The sequence below is a fragment of the Phyllostomus hastatus genome, unplaced genomic scaffold (assembly GCF_019186645.2).
Source record: "Phyllostomus hastatus isolate PE091 unplaced genomic scaffold, TTU_PhHast_1.1 phas_scaffold_345, whole genome shotgun sequence".
Lineage (NCBI taxonomy): Eukaryota > Metazoa > Chordata > Mammalia > Chiroptera > Phyllostomidae > Phyllostomus > Phyllostomus hastatus.
Genome location: NW_025334024.1, coordinates 11,630,362 through 11,646,137, shown reverse-complemented (window position 1 = coordinate 11,646,137; position 15,776 = coordinate 11,630,362). Strand labels below are relative to the sequence as shown.

General features: G+C 43.3%; 1 protein-coding gene across 1 annotated transcript; it reads left to right on the top strand.

Moving 5' to 3' along the window:
• Window positions 1–3,620: 3,620 nt before the first annotated feature.
• GABARAPL2 (GABA type A receptor associated protein like 2) lies at window positions 3,621–13,919 on the top strand. The gene is made up of 4 exons (XM_045819240.1): window positions 3,621–3,781; window positions 4,111–4,166; window positions 5,343–5,515; window positions 13,311–13,919. Exons 1-4 carry the CDS (start codon window positions 3,748–3,750, stop codon window positions 13,399–13,401), a joined length of 354 nt encoding a protein of 117 aa, XP_045675196.1. The 5' UTR covers window positions 3,621–3,747; the 3' UTR covers window positions 13,402–13,919.
• The last annotated feature ends 1,857 nt before the right edge of the window (window positions 13,920–15,776 follow it).

The following is a 15,776-nucleotide window of genomic DNA, read 5'->3' as shown; positions in this document are numbered from 1 at the left end:
CAATTCTTTAAGACAGAATGTTAGATTTATTTAAGTGCTAAAGATATTTGTATATTGTGTCATTTTCACACATACATGGCTTTTCAGTTTATATATCCATAATTGTCTCATGTTTCATACAATTTACCTCCTAGGACAAAAAGAGTTGTTCTCTTACAACTACATATTTTAATTATATTCTGTTCCTTTCTAGATGCTCCCATTCAGGGTCTTTTGAATCAGTTTAGAACTCTTGAATGTTTACTTCAAGGCTTTCCAACATGTCTTTCACCTTGACATTTACCTATACCACTGAACCCCTGGCTTCCCATTTTCCTCTTCTAACTCCAGCTTTTGTTTCTATGTGCCAAGGAAAAGTTATCCTTTGAAATATGTACCCTTCCCAAAACATGAAATTCACATTTTTCTCTGAAGTCTTTCTTGATAAGCCTCACTTGGCTTTGTGTCAGCCCCATTGCCCTAAGCCATCCATCAATATCCATGTTCATGCACCTCTCCATATTTGAAATTTATTCTGTGTGTTTTATAGGTCTGTTAATGTGTAATTGCATATATTCAGTATCCTATTTCTTTTCCTGAGTCACTTCTTCAACTAATCACCCCCTCAAGGAAGGCATCCAGAGTCCTTAGAACATTCAATAAGCCAAATATAATTACCCAATAGGTAAAGAAAGTTATATATTATATATATGTATAATTTTCAATCATTAAGGCAGATCAGAGAAGCCAGTTAGAATGGTGGACTTGAAAGACACATCATGAAAGCAGGTAAAGACAGAAAACAGACGATACACACCATTGAAATCATCAGGTGTCATGCCTATGGATTGGTGGGTGGTGGATTGTTCCCCTGAGAAGTATACTAAGCTCCTCCATGTGCAAGATGGTGTATACATGCTTTGGATTAGGACACAATAACCAGCTCCGTAAAGGGAAGCAGGGGTTTCAGTACAATTTCTAACTCTTCCACTGATTCACTATCAGATGGCGAAAAACCATTTTCATTCCTCAGTGTTTAACTGTTTGTAAAAAAAAATGTACTTACATTTTTCACTCACTCTCTAGCTAATTCCATCCAGTTCAATAATTTCAAATACTTCTCTCCTGAATTTGAGACTCATAGATCCATTCACCTGCTCTACATCTTCACTTGGATGTGTCTCTTGGACATCTTATATTTAATATACCCAAAACAAAATGCTTAAATTTTTTTTTATTGATTCTGGAAAGGGAGGGAGAAAGAGAGGGAGAGAAACATAAAAGTGAAAGAGGAACATCAATCAGTTACCTCTTGCATGTGCCCTAACCAGGCACCAGGCACCAAACCCACAACCCAGTCATGTGCCCTGACTGGGACTCGAACCAACAACCTTTCTGTTTGCAAGACAACACCCAACCAATTGAGCCACATTGGCCAGGGCCAAAACAAAACTCTTAATTCGAGTTGGATCCTCAAGCTGGATCCATCCTATTTCAATAAATGGCAGTTTCATTCTTCAAAACATCTTGACTTTGACTTGTCCCTCACACCTCATATCCCATCTATCAGCAATTTTTGTCAGTGCTACCTTCAAAATATATTTAGAGTACCAACTGTTTTCCACACCTCCATGGACATTTTCTTGGTTTAAGCCATCATTTTTCACCTAGATTATCACACTAACTTTTTACAAATTGATTTGAGAGAGAGAGAAAGGGGGAGACAGAGAAACATCAATTTTGTTGTTCCATTTATTTATGCATTCATTGGTTGATTCTTATATGCGCCTTGACCAGGACAGAACCCACAACCTTGGTGTATTAGGAAATGCTCTAACCAACTGAGCTCTCCAGCTAGGGCCTCATAATGGTCTCTTAACTCTTCCTCCTGCTTCCATCCTCAACCCACTGTAGCCTACATCTACGCAGAAGCTAGCCTGATCACTTAAAAAAGGAAAGCTGTATCACATCACACCTCTGCTTAACATGGAATTAACTCAAACACTATTCTATTCAAAATACAAAACACAAGATGTAGAACACAAAACAGTGTTCTAGATCTTTTAGCCTCATCTCCCCACTTACTCCCCCTTGTTTATTCAGCTCCAGCCACAAGGGGCTCCTTCCAGCTCCTGGAACATGCCAACCACTTCTTCAAATCAGCATTCTATCACACCCCACTCTCTAGTCACCAACACTGTTTTATTTTTCTAAGCAGCACCTATCATTACCTGACATTTATTTTTTTGTCTTGTTTCACTAGCATGTAAACTCCATGACAGCTGTTTTTCCCAATACCTAGAACAGTGTTCCTATATACAGCAACAATCATATTTGGTAGGACATTTTAAGGATTTTTGACTTCTTTAAAAACTAGCAAGCAAACAAAAAAAGTTTGGGTTGCTCAGAAACACAATTTAAAAATAACAAAAATAACTTTAGAATGAAACTAGGTTCCACAGCATCCATGAGGAATTTCAACTGTAGGAAATGATGACTGACAATGTTCAAACATCCAGGCCTTTCAGGTGCATCAGAAGCACAGGCATGTGGCAAGGATCATGTGCTCAATTAGGTGAATATTCTTGTTACGTATTCACCAACTCATAAACATGTGATGACCTAGAGCAGATTGCCCCGATGACTTTGCTAAGAAGGAAGGAATGACATCACTGGAGATCCTGAAATCTCAGGCAGATGACACATACACACAGAGCTTAGGCTGTGATTGCTGAATCGCACACTGACTGCCAAGGAAGCCCGTTCATGACCAGCTACCAGGGGAATTCTCCAAGTCTGAGAGTCACCTCTAACTCCTCTGCCTATTAAGATTAAGGGGTCTCTTTGTGATCAGTGTGAGGTTACAGTTCTCAAATGCATATTTCTGATAACTTTTCTTAAACGTTTATTCAAACACATATTCATGAATAAAGGAAGGAAACGGTTTATTTAAATTCAACTTCCAGGTCCAAGGCAGCCTATCATACCTGTTACTGAACCCCCCGGATTGTCATCTGTACCTCTCCCCACCCTGTTACTCCACACAATACTCTCTAAACTGTCAATGCTCTACCAGGGGTGTCCAACCTGTGGCCCAGGGGCCACATGCAGCCCACGATGGTTGTGAATGCGGCCAAACACAAAATCGTAAATTTACTTAAAACAGTAGGAGATTTTTTTTTGTGGTTATATGTCACAATGTATTTAATGTGTGGTCCAAGACAACTCTTCTTTTAGTGTGGTGCAGAGACGCCAAAAGGTTGGACACGCCCCTTCACGGAACACGCGCCGTCAGTAGTCACCAGAGACCCCTCTTCTGTCATACTTAACTCCAAAATCCCCCCTCTTGTCACTAACGCCCCAGTCAGACTTCCCTCCTGAACAGTCCTCTATAAGAACTCTATCCTATCAGCCAGACCCTCAAACTCCCCTTCCTGGTACCTACGTCCACCGAGACAATACTATTACAATTCTCGAATACCTCCTTCCTAGTCGCCAATTCCCTCACAGAAGCCTCTGACGCCTGCAGTTTACATCCCACGTCTACCTCTCCAGACCAACCGCTCTGCTTGCTGCCTCTCCTCGCCCGCACCGCGTCGCTGGGAGCGCCGCCGGAAGCCCCGCCCCCGCCGGTTGCTAGGCGCCGCCAGCCGGAAGTCCCGCCTGCTGTGTAGTCTCCACCGTCGCTGCCGCTGTCGTTGTTGTTGTGGTTGGTGCTCTGAGCTCCGCGGCTCCGAGAGCCGGCTGAGTCCCTTCCCCGCTGTCGCCATGAAGTGGATGTTTAAGGAGGACCACTCTCTGGGTGAGCGTCGGGCCACTGGCCGGGCTGTGGGAGCTGGCGCGGCGGGTGGTCCCCTCCCCCACTTGGGCCGCTCTGGGCTGGGCCGGGCTGGGCGGATGCTGCTCCTTGGGCTAGCGTCTCCGAGGCCCCAGTCCCCAGACCCGTTCCCCATGGACCCCGTGCCGCCTTCGGGAGGCCTTTCCCGGAGCCAGGGGACCACGGACCGAGACAGCCGGGACTCTCGAATGAGGGCCCGGGGCGTGCGTAGGTCGCGGGGGGAGGGACGAAGTGGGGCCGAGAACAGGTCGCTGGCCAGGCGCGACTGTCATCCCGGTGTGTTTCTCCCACAGAACATAGATGCGTGGAATCCGCGAAGATCCGAGCGAAATATCCGGACCGGGTTCCGGTGAGTGAACTCCCCGCCCCTTCACCTCACTGTCACCTCTGTCTTCTAGTACTCCTGTTAGGGCCCAGACCATTCAACAGTTGACAAGTTGAGGTACCAGTCCCAGTACAGCAGCAGCCGGGCCAGACTGGATTAAGGGTTGTCCGGGGCCCGAGCGTGGGGGGCTCAAGGTGGTGCTGTTTAGGGTGCTTGAGCACTCAATCTCCCGATCTAGGCCAGTGAGCTGCCTGAGCCTCAAGGCTCCCTCGGCAATTATGTAAGGAACGATATTCTAGGACAGGGCAACAGGTCACTAGCACTTTGGGGAACAGTGGTGGAGGGACACCATCACTTTGGTCTTGGAAGTGGTACTTGAGTCTCAGGACAGTCTCATCTTTAACTTTGAACCCCCATCTTTACCTGACTTCCAGCTCACTTTTCTCACCCTGACCCTGTCATCCTTTCCTGACCAAAAAAAAAAAGAAAGAAAAGAAAGAAAAAACTGAGAAGCCGCTGAAAACTCCTTCTCCCATGTTTTTTCTCAATCAATATTAAATATGATCCTATATTTCTTGCATGGTAAGGGAGGTGGTTTCTGTAATCCTTATTGATTTTTAAAGGATGTCAGGCCTGTTATTGTAGCTCACTGCTTGTGAGCACTTCCTGCGGAGAGGGGGCAGGAGGGACAAATCTGAAACCTGGTTCAGAGAAAAGCAACAGGCCAAATGAAGAGCTGGGTTCCTGGCTGGCTGGGAGTGCCAGCGGTACCCATTAGTCCATCCATTCTCATTTCCTATGTTCCTAGGGATCCTAATTCCCCTGTAGTGCAGAGCCATTCTGGGGTCTTGGAATAACAAGGCTGCAGAGGAAACTCCCACAGATATTGCCCCATCTGCCCAGACAAAATACTGAAGAGCTTTGTATTAAAGGCTGTGTTTTTCTTAATGCATGCAGAGATCAGGGATAAGAAATATTAATAATTGACCACAGAAAAGCACTTACTGTCTCCCTATAACACATTTATATTGGTTCTTAACCCCAGAGTGTGTGGTTTAGTAAGTCAAGGGCATATTTCTTCATGTTGTGCAACTCCCCACCCACCTCCTTGCCCACACACTATTTTCCTCAGTTCCCTGACAGTGCAAGTCCAGAGCCTCACATGAGAAATCCAGGCCTGACCACTCTTTGCTTTCCCAGGTGATTGTGGAAAAAGTGTCAGGCTCTCAGATTGTTGACATTGACAAACGGAAGTATCTGGTTCCATCTGACATCACTGTGGCTCAGTTCATGTGGATCATTAGGAAAAGGATCCAGCTTCCTTCTGAAAAGGCAATCTTCCTGTTTGTGGATAAGACAGTCCCACAGTCCAGGTGAGAGATATTTACTGGTATGGGCCATCTGCTTGGCTGTTTACAGAACTCAGAATTTTGGGGGTGTGAAAATTCTTACTGATCCTGGCTAGAAATCTAGATTTTGTGCTATCTAACTTCAGGAACTGAATGAAAATAAGGTCCGCAATATATGGGAGTATACTTAGGGTTAAGAAAATAAAACCAGATCTGGACTTAAAAAGAAATGATGCAATCCAGCCTTAGACCCCCAAGTACCCTTTAAAACAAGTTGAGGGTTTAACTTAGGCTTGAGCCACTAGTAGAACTGTAGCCTGAAATGGTTTCCTCCAAATGACTCGCGAACCAGGTCCTGTCATTCTCCACCAGGAGCTTGTATGCCTTGCTGAGGTGGAGCTTTAGCTAGTCACCATCGTGCTTGCTCTCCAAACTTAGTCAGCTCTGCAACTGTGTGAGTCTCTCTAGCTGCACCTGATCTTCAGTACGCTGGAATGGCTGCTCTTCAGCAAAGGGCTCTGAGGTCTCTCTACAGACTTAGCTCCCTTACTGCCAGAGTCTGACTGTGGAAAGAGGGAAATGGATGGGCTCAGTCTAGTTCCCTGGTCCTTCTTTCCCTTACTGATTGAATACTTTTCTGCCCTCTGCCAGATGCTGGCCCCTCTTCCCTGAGTGTGAGCTGCATCTCATCTTTGTGACTCAAACTAAGTTTCATTTATTGTCCCCTCTTAAAAGCAGTACTTCTAAAAGCTAAGGCTTTCAGAAGCCCTGGGAAATAGTGTAATGTAGCCAAAAGAATGTTCCTTCTGAAAATCCTTGAAAGCTTCAGAAGAGGTCTAGGCCATATTCTAGTCCTTTTCCTATGAAAGGTAGAAAGCTCTTTTTTGATCTTAAAGAGGTTAAATCTTTATTCATATCACCTGCAATTTCTGCAAGACCTCGGTGGCTTCTTGAGCGGAAGTATGTGATGATGACCTGTGGCACTGAGTTTATTTCCTTGGATTCTGATCCTCTGATACTGGGAGGAAATGAAGCAGGTTTCGGGGGGCCATTAAGATTACTCTAATGACTCAGTGTTAATCTCACCATTAAAATGGTAGCAAATTTTAGCAACTGCCCCCTCCTCCCATTATCCCTGAGATATAAATAGAATTGAAAATGAGCCTTGCCTGGTGTGGCTCAGTAGATTGAGCGCTGGCCTGTGAACCAAGGGGTTGCCAGTTCAATTCCCAGTCTGGGGCACATGACTGGGTTACAGGCCAGGTCCCCAGTTGGGGGCACACTAGAGGCAACCACACATTGATGTTTCTCTCTGCCTCTTTCTCCTTTTTTTCCCCTCTCTACAAATAAATAAATAAAACTAAAAATATATATATAATTGGAAATGAAAAGTGATTCTCAGGGCAGCAGAGGCTACTTCAGGGCCATTTCCTCTCCAACCTGGTAAGAATCTGCCCTAAAGCAGATTTACACCAGTGATCAGGATTTTAAAGTCACTGAGGGCCCCTTTGTCCATGCCCTGAGGGCCTTTAGCCCCAGTTTTTGACTCCGTGCCCCACACTTAAAGCAGCAGTGTCTTGTTTGGGGGTTTTATTCCTTTTATTTATTTTATTTTTTTTTATTTTAATCATTGTTCCAGGGGTTTTATTCTTAAAGACACATTTGTTTACAAATAAGAGACCTGTGACATCATGGGATTTTATGCAAATACTGATCACCTGATAGCACAAACAGAATTGCCACAGGGTCTCCTTCCTAAAGCTGCCGTGTGACTCATCTTCTCCACATCCTTCCCCAAGGCAGTTTAGCAGCCTTTTTCTCAGCTCTTTCCAGACTCCTTAGGGAAAAGTCCAGAGTCTCTCTCTCTCAGCCTTTAGTGCTTGCTGCCTTCCAAGAGACTCGGGAAATGAGTCGAGAAAGGATGAACCCAACCCTGCAGGAGCCCTTCCCCATCTAGTAACAGACAGGTCTGCACCTGATCACTCATACCTGAGGCTTCCATTATACCTGCCTTGGAGCAGAACTTTGGGGGAGCGTTCTGAACACAGGTGATCACTCTGTAGAACGTCGTGATTATTGTTTAGTATTAAAATGTTGATTCTAGAAATAGAAGCAAGTCCCTCAGAGTTTTATTTCCTAAATTCTTTCTGAGTTCTGTTTTTTAAAAAGGGGGAATTTCAGCAACCTTCTTGCATTTATCATTGGAAAGTTCAATTCTCTGCCTAGGTTCCTACATTCAGAATCAGGCCAAAAACAAAAAGAAAACTATGGGTGGGTGCAGACAGAACTTGAGAAAGCACATCAGTGTGTAAGTTTCCCAGTCACGTCATTGGAGGGGAACCCAGGCCTGGCAGTGGTACCTACTTTTTGGTCTTTGTTTAGATTTAGAACACAGACTATAGTCTCGTTAATCTTGTTTAAATATAAACAGGAGTATATTATTAACAAAAGTGTCTCCAGGATGTGATGATTTAAGAATGTTACATTGATAAACCTGTGCTGTTTAATACTATGGTGTTTAGTTGCTTCTGGATCTTAAGGAAGTACTAAGTAAAATGAAGTTGTGATGTCTTATAGTCCATTTAAACTCTATGTAGAAATGTGCTTAAATCAAGCACTTTTGACCATTTTTGGGTAAATACCTCTTCAATAATGGGGTTTATTTCATCCAATAAATAAGTTTATTTATATCAGAGAAAAATCTGATAAAAGGAACAAGCAGTGGTTAATTTTTATTTTTGAGAATCTCAGGAGCCCTCAGGGTCATACTGACTTTCACTTTGAGGCATTATCGTGCCAGGATCCACAGCAGGGTCCTCTGTCCTCCCACCTCACCCCACCTACCTTCCCCTGCTAGAAAAGAGATAAATGTAGGTCCAGTGGAAACACGCGTGCTTCCGAGCAGATGGGTAGCCAGGTGTGCCTATCAGTCCAGCTAATTCATGAGTCAGGCAGGATCCCACAGCCTCCATGACCTGACCTTGGTTGCGGGACAAGAGAAGGTTCTGCAGGGAATGGGCATCCACACAGTTGTAGGTCAGTCTGCTAGTTCATAGGCTGTTGAATAGCTTAAAACTAATGTTTACCTGAGCAGCATGGCCATTCCTGGATATGGATTCTCCAAAAGGCTATTGGTTAGTTTGTTTGGAGCTGTGACCCTGAATGGAGCAGTTAGAGACAAGGTTTTAAGGGGCAATCTAGGTTCGTTCCATTCAGTACTTCAGGGTCCCACCATACCTCAGATTGGCTCTGTGGCCTGAATCTGCCATTGGCTTTTCCCATGTCTTTCCCCATCAGATTCGGAGCTTGGAAGGTGGAAGTACCTCTCGTCCTCAGCAGCATCCTTCTAGGACGAGTGCATGTAGCACTTGATGCCCCTGTGGTTTGCATTAGTATTAGACTGGAGGCCACCTTCGGGTGTCTTCTGCAACTGGTGACCTAGGCAGGAAGCCTTGGAGTTGTGCTGTTTGCCAGTTGTCAGGTTATCCAGTGAGCCTGTACAGCTTAGCCAGGCACACGCATCAGAGCTGCCTCTGTGCTTCAGAATCCTCAGGCGTTCCAGCAGCAGGCGGCTCACTGCTGTGTGGCTCGGACTCTGCGAATTCTGAGAGGGAAGGTCATCTTGGAGGCTATGGAACTTGTACTGACACAGCAGCCTTCTGCAATAGACTGCCTGCTGACTATTCTTTTAATGGGACTTAAAAACCTTTTTTAAAAAACTATTTGCAGCCCAGCTCTTTTTGGCTCCAGGCCAAGTTACTCTGACTCTGTATGTCTGTGTTCTGGCACTACAGTGCTGTTTTCAAATCATACTGTACGCATGTGCCAGTCTTCTTTCATGGTACCCAGAGAAGCTTTGAAATCAGGTGTTCAGTCGGGATGCTGGATGGGGTATTTAGCTCCTAGCATTGAGCATTGTCAGTTTTCAAGTTCTGCCCAAGGGGCACCCGGAGTGTAAGGACACAGTGCTACTGCCAGCTAAAGTTTCCACACAAAGCTGTGTGACAGAAAAGGAGAACTGTGAGAGGACTCTTAAAGTCATTAGGCACAGCCCTCTCGTTGTCAAATTACAGGATCTGAAGGAGAGAGTGCTAAGAGCTGGATACTCAGTGTGTGATGCAGAGGCTGGTAGTGGTGGCCTTACCTGGGACTTGTTAAAAATGTCATGGGCCCCACCTTGGCCTTCTGGTGATTATGTATGTTTGTGTGTTTGTGTGAGGAGCACTGTGCTAAGGAAGATCTCTGTAGAAGGTATAGGGATGCTGACATTGAGGCTTTAGATCTAGCTGTGTATGCACTTGGAGGGAGCACAGCATGGTGGTAAGAATGTCTCCTGGCTTTGTGACCTGGGGTAAATTATTTGACCTCTCAGCCTCACTTGTATGTATGTATGAACTATCGATTATGGTAGTACTTGCCTCATAAGATTGTTGTGAGGATAAAGAGTTAATGTGTGTAATGCACTTAGAACAGTGCTTGGCACATTGGTGTTTGCTGTTACAGTTACAATTTTTATGATCAGCCTCTGTAGCTGCTGTGGCACTGGTTAAGCGAATTAAAAAACCCAAGCTTTACTGTGAAGACAATGGAATCTAAAGATAGAAAGTCCCATGATTTTCCCCACCTCCCACCTGACAGTCTCAGATCCTGCCTTAGACTGCAGTGGTTTCAGTGGTCACTGTTCGCTGCAGACAGACTAGAGTCTGGGGCGGGACACTAGTGTTTATAAAGCTACTTAAGTATTTCTAATTCAGCAGGTCTTCCAACCAGCCAGGAAAATAGCAGAACTTAGTCTGTCAGATGGAAGCAAACTTGCATAGGCACCAAGGGGTGGCTGGCTGCCTTTGAATTTCACACAGTATCTGTTACTTCTGTGTCTAAACCCCTGTGGTAATAGTAGTGGGGAGATGGTTGGTACAGGTCTCATCAGGGTCACCCTAGATACTTAAACAGAATGGAGCAAAAGGAGTTGTGGCTGTAGCTGTAGCTGTTTTCCTCCTAGCCTCATTCTGAGGAGTCTCAAAGAAAATCAGAGTCCCTTGGGGCATTCCCAAACACCAGGGTAAAAATCTTGACAGACTCAGCTACTTGTGCAGGCCCTTTGCTAGTTGCTGGCTCCTTGCTCCACTTCCTGTCATGTCACTCTGCTTCCTGATCACATGGCTCTTAAAGATAAGCATCTTTAAAAAACAAACAAAGAAAAAGGACAAGCATCTAGCCCTAGCTGGCTAGCTCTGGTTGGTTAGAGCATCATCATACACTGAGGTTGCAGGTCAGTCCCTGGTCAGGGCACATACAAGAATCAACTAATGAATGCATAAGTAAGTGGAACAACAAATCAGTTTCTTTCCCTTTCTCTCTGTCTCTAAAAAAATCAATTTAGAAAACTATATTTGAAAAAAGACAAGCATCTATCTTCCTTTGGCAAAGGGACTGGTTCTCAACCTGGATGCACATGAAATTATCTTTGGCATTTTAAACTGCTGCCTGGGAGCAGTTTATGCAGCTGCCTGGGTCCTACCTCTCCAGAGATTCAGATTTAATTAGTCAGGCATGGGGCTTATGCACGGAGATGTTTTTAAAGCTCCCCATTGTTTCTGATGTGCAGCTAAGATTGAGACCCACCATTCCAGGTGTTCCAATGAGCAAGGGTTCCTCCCTTTATGCACAGCTCCCCAAGACCTCGTGTGTTCCAGGGTAGTGCTATCGATAGGAATGACATTCGAGCTACATTTGTTATTTAAAATTTTTAATATTCATGTTAAGAAAGAAATGTGAAATTAATTTTAATGTTTTATTTATCCAGTATATCCAGAATGTCATCATTATAGCATGTAATCAAAATTTAAGTATTTTACATCCTTTTTCCATACTAAGTCAGTCTTTGAAATCTTGTATATGTTTTGTACTTACAAAACATCCCAATTCAGTGAGCCACATTGCAAGTGCTAAATGTAGTTAGTGGCTACTGATTGAACAGTAAAAATATGGGACATTTCTATCGTAGCAGAAATTTCTAGCAGACAGTGCTGTTCCAGGGAGTCCTTGTTTTACAGATTCCAGGTTAAGAGATCCTCACAAGGAGCACTGTTTCATTGCACAAGATGCTGATGACAGGCCATTTCGTATTCCTACTTATCCACCCCCACTTTGTTACTTAATAATTCTTATCTACCCACACAGTCAGATGGGTTGAACTTGAAACTGGGTAGGAAGAGTAAGAAAGGAAAAACTCCCCTTTACAAATGTAGCCTGTGATGGAGGTCACACACAGCCTGCCAGGAGCACAGTAGCAGAGGGGGCAGTCCTTGCTTCACCAGCTTGAGGCCCTGGACCCCTTGTTATGCACCCCCAGTGGCCCTTGTTTCACTGAGTCCTGCATTTGGTGTCTCTTGTGATCTGTCCAGGCTGGTGACCTCGATGTCTCTGGCTGGCTCTCGGACCGCTGCTGCTTTACTGCTGGTTCTGGTTGACCTCACCACTTATGGTTACGCTGATGTTTTGCACATGTCTTCGACTCCTTCTCATCTCTAATACTACAGTCAGTAACTAGAACTCACCCTGGGTTCCATGTGTTACTAGTCTTAACTCTGGAGCTGGTACAGCTCAGTTTCATGGCAGAAAACTAGAGTAGTTCTTCTCGACTGCAGCCTGGTTTATGGCTTAGGGAAAGCCAGCTTTCCTAGCCACGTGTTTAGTTTGAGCAGTGTCTATTTCTGGAGGGTTCTTAAGAAGGTTGGCCAGGGCTTCTGTGGATCCCGGATATAATCTGAGAGATGTCTGCATTACATGTGAGGAAAATAACTTCTCTTTGATGATGCTGACACAGGTCTCTGGAACACAGGGATTTTGGTGGGGGAGCTTCCACAGAATGAACCCACTTATATGTACATGTCAGGTACAAATTAGAAATAGTCAGTAAACCAGCCTGAGGCAGAAGAAAGTTCATGTACTCTTCCTTTCTTTAGTCCTTCGCCCACATGGAGATGGGCCTCATAGGCTCTTAATTTTGCTTAGTTTTTTTCTGCTTGCCCTTAGCATTCAGAAAGCATTCTAAATGTACCAACCAGCCTAGGCCACTCAAGGAGCTAGATAGAGTTGGCCTCTGAGGGATAAATTTATGTGAGGGTACTTGCAAACGGCATTGCCCTGGGTCAAGAGAATGGAGATTTGATTTCAGTCTTATGATTCCCAGAGCCTTCATTTACCTTAATCTTTTGTGGCTCCATTTACCTTCTTTACAACAGGAATATAGTGCTACTGAGATCTGAGTTTCTTTTTACCACCTACCACCAGAGGTGTGGGAGAGGGTCGTCAAGTTCCTTATCCCTAAGTCATCTTTCTGCCAACACCTTGACTCAGTAACCAGACCCACTTCTTAGTGTTGTTTTTTCTTTTTAAAAACTTCATTGCAACATAACTTTGCTTACAGAAATACACTCATAGAATGGTTAATAGAATGTAATTTAAGTTTAACTTATTTTACATGATTTGGACAAAAAACGTGGTACATGGTTTAAACATCAAACAAAAAAAGATTTGCAGTCAGGTTTATTTTCCATCTATTACAAATGTATATAAAAGATCCTCCATCAAATGCTGCTAAGGCTGTGGCGAGAACCTTGAGAAATTAATCTTTGGTTTGTCTCTGAAAAATAACATGTATTGTACTGTAAAATTTTATAAAATTAGTGTAACAAAATAATGTTGCAGTGTTTCAATGCCAGTTTACAAAGTTCAGTAACTAATGGATGCTGAAAATGGTGGAGAGAGCCTATATATACGTGTTCAATGTTGTTTTTTGTTTTTCTTTTTCAAGCCTAACTATGGGACAACTTTACGAGAAGGAAAAAGATGAAGATGGATTCTTGTATGTGGCCTACAGTGGAGAGAACACGTTCGGCTTCTGAGAGCCAGTGCGGGGCTAGGGTACTCTACCTGCTTGTGTATCTTGTAAATAGGCGGCCGTTTTCAGTTACTATTCCAGATCCTCTTCACCTTAGACCTATTAGTGCGTTTGTAACTGGATTGATTTCTTAATATATTGGGAGGTTTTTGTTTCCTTAGCCTAGTAAATTATCATACAGAGTTTTATTTTGAGTTTTCTTTTTGTGCACTGTCCTCATGGCTATACTCTCCAGAGGTCTTGCTCCTCTGGGAATCATATTTAATGAAGGTATTTCCATATTGACGTGAGATAGGTGGGGCATTAAAGTGAAAGGGAAGAAAATGATGCATTTATTCTGGATTATGTTTGAAGTGTTAGATGGCTAAGTATTAAAAGCATCCAAATTAAATCCTTAGCAATCAGAACACTTGCTTCACTAGATTTTGCCAACTGCCAATCGGTTGGACTGAGCTAATCTGTTCCTCTTTCTGAAACTATTAAGGTAAATAATTAACAATAAAACTTCCTCTTATAAAGGCATTGCAGTGTGACCATGTCCTTTATTCACCAGCTATTTCATCAGAGAAATAGCTCCTACGTCTGCCAGGCCAGGAGGAAGGTTTGTGGGGACATGACAGCACAGCTGCGAAGAAGGAGCAGTGGCCTGTGTCATGAAGGGGGACTTTTTTTTAAGTGGTTAATGTGTTCACATGGTTCCAATGTCAGACCTCTATAAAAAGGTATACACGGAGCTCCCACCACTGTCTTCTGACTGCCCTCACCCTCGCCTGTGGCAAACTACTTTCACTGCCTTCTTGGTTCTTGTTAGTATTTGTTCTTGGAAGTACAATTAAATACAAATATATATCCTTATTTTATTTTTCTTGTACAAAAAAATACATATACTTATATATATTGCTTTTTTCATTTAACCATATATCCTGGTGGTCTTTCCATAACAGTCCATAGCCTTTCATTCATTTTTACAGCAAATTGTATTGTGGTGTGTAGACATATGATTATTATTTAACAAGTTTCCTATAAATGGCAGTTTGCTTGTTTGCAATCTTTTACATACAGCACATACTATATACTATGTAGAATGTTGGAATAACTATATACATATAGCCTTTATATATACCTGTACTTGTCTAAGGTGCTGCTCTTCTATACCTTCTTTCTAAAAATCAAGATTTAAATTTTTCCAGGCCCATGAGTTTCATGATATTCTAAGAGGAAATGCTTACTTTCTAAATCTTCCTCAGACGGTATTGGAGGCTAGAGGCCTACATAAATTATTAGAATAAAGAAACCAGGGATCACCCATTGATCTAAGGACATGTAGTTAAAATGACTCAAATTTCTACTGGGGAAGAAAAACAAAGATCTTTAGCTTCATCTTTACCAAATTATATAAGCAACCTGTCAAAGCTCTCTACTGATGTCAGCTTCCCAGTTAGGATCAGAAGAAATATTTTTGTCATAAGATCTTGTGGGTCTTTCCCGAACCTGACCCAATAAACTCTGTGGTCCTCTTTACTGGTCCTTTCAAACTAGGAACAGAAACTGACCTGTGAGTGAGCAAGGTAAAGGGAAAGGAACAAGTTCTGTGTTTCAAGCAGTCTTGTTGGCAGTAACATAACACCCAACTCAAACTGGCTTAAGCTCTAAAAAGGCAATTTATATTTCAACTCTCAAATAAGGGTGGTTTACTGACTTCAGGCATAGCTTGAACCAGAGATCCAGCGATAACATCAAAACTCTTCATCTCTTGGTTTTGTTTTCCTCTATGTTGACTTCATTCTCAGGCAGATTCCTTCCATGTTATGGCAAAGATAGCCTCACCAGCTTAGCGACTCCAGTAGAAGGAAGAGCATTTCTTCTGAGAACAATGTCAGAAGTCCCTGGGAGGATTCTGGCCTTGCTTGACGTACTAAACAGCCCCTGCTTGGGGGAGGGGCTGATGGGAAGGAATGGTGATGCCCTTCTTAAGTGTGTGAACAGAATAGGGTTATACAGACGAATCTTAACAAGGGCCTTTTGACTTGTTTGTTTCACAACCACAAACCACAAATGCAACTGAGAAGAAATAGAAGGAAGAGGAAAATCAAAAGGCAAGTGTCATTGAAGCCAACTATGTTTTTCTTTCTTTTAAAGTAATTTATGCCCTGGCTGGTGTGGCTCAGAGAATTGAGTGCCAGCCTGTGAACCAAAGGGACTGGTTCACTTCCCAGTCAGGGCACATACCTGGGTTGTAGGCCAGGTCCCCGGTAGGGGGCGCATGAGAGTCAACCACACACTGATGTTTCTCTCCCTCCCTTCCCCTCTCTAAAAGCAAATTAAATAAAATCTTTAAAAAAATAAAATAGCTTTTAAAAAGGTAATTTATAGTTAGCA

Excerpts from the sequence above, each read along its gene's own strand:
- GABARAPL2 (XM_045819240.1), top strand. The coding sequence starts at position 3,748 with ATGAAGTGGATGTTTAAGGAGGACCACTCTCTGG. Across the intron at positions 3,782-4,110 it reads TAAGGAGGACCACTCTCTGG|AACATAGATGCGTGGAATCC; the intron begins GTGAGCGTCGGG and ends TTTCTCCCACAG. Across the intron at positions 5,516-13,310 it reads AAGACAGTCCCACAGTCCAG|CCTAACTATGGGACAACTTT; the intron begins GTGAGAGATATT and ends TTCTTTTTCAAG.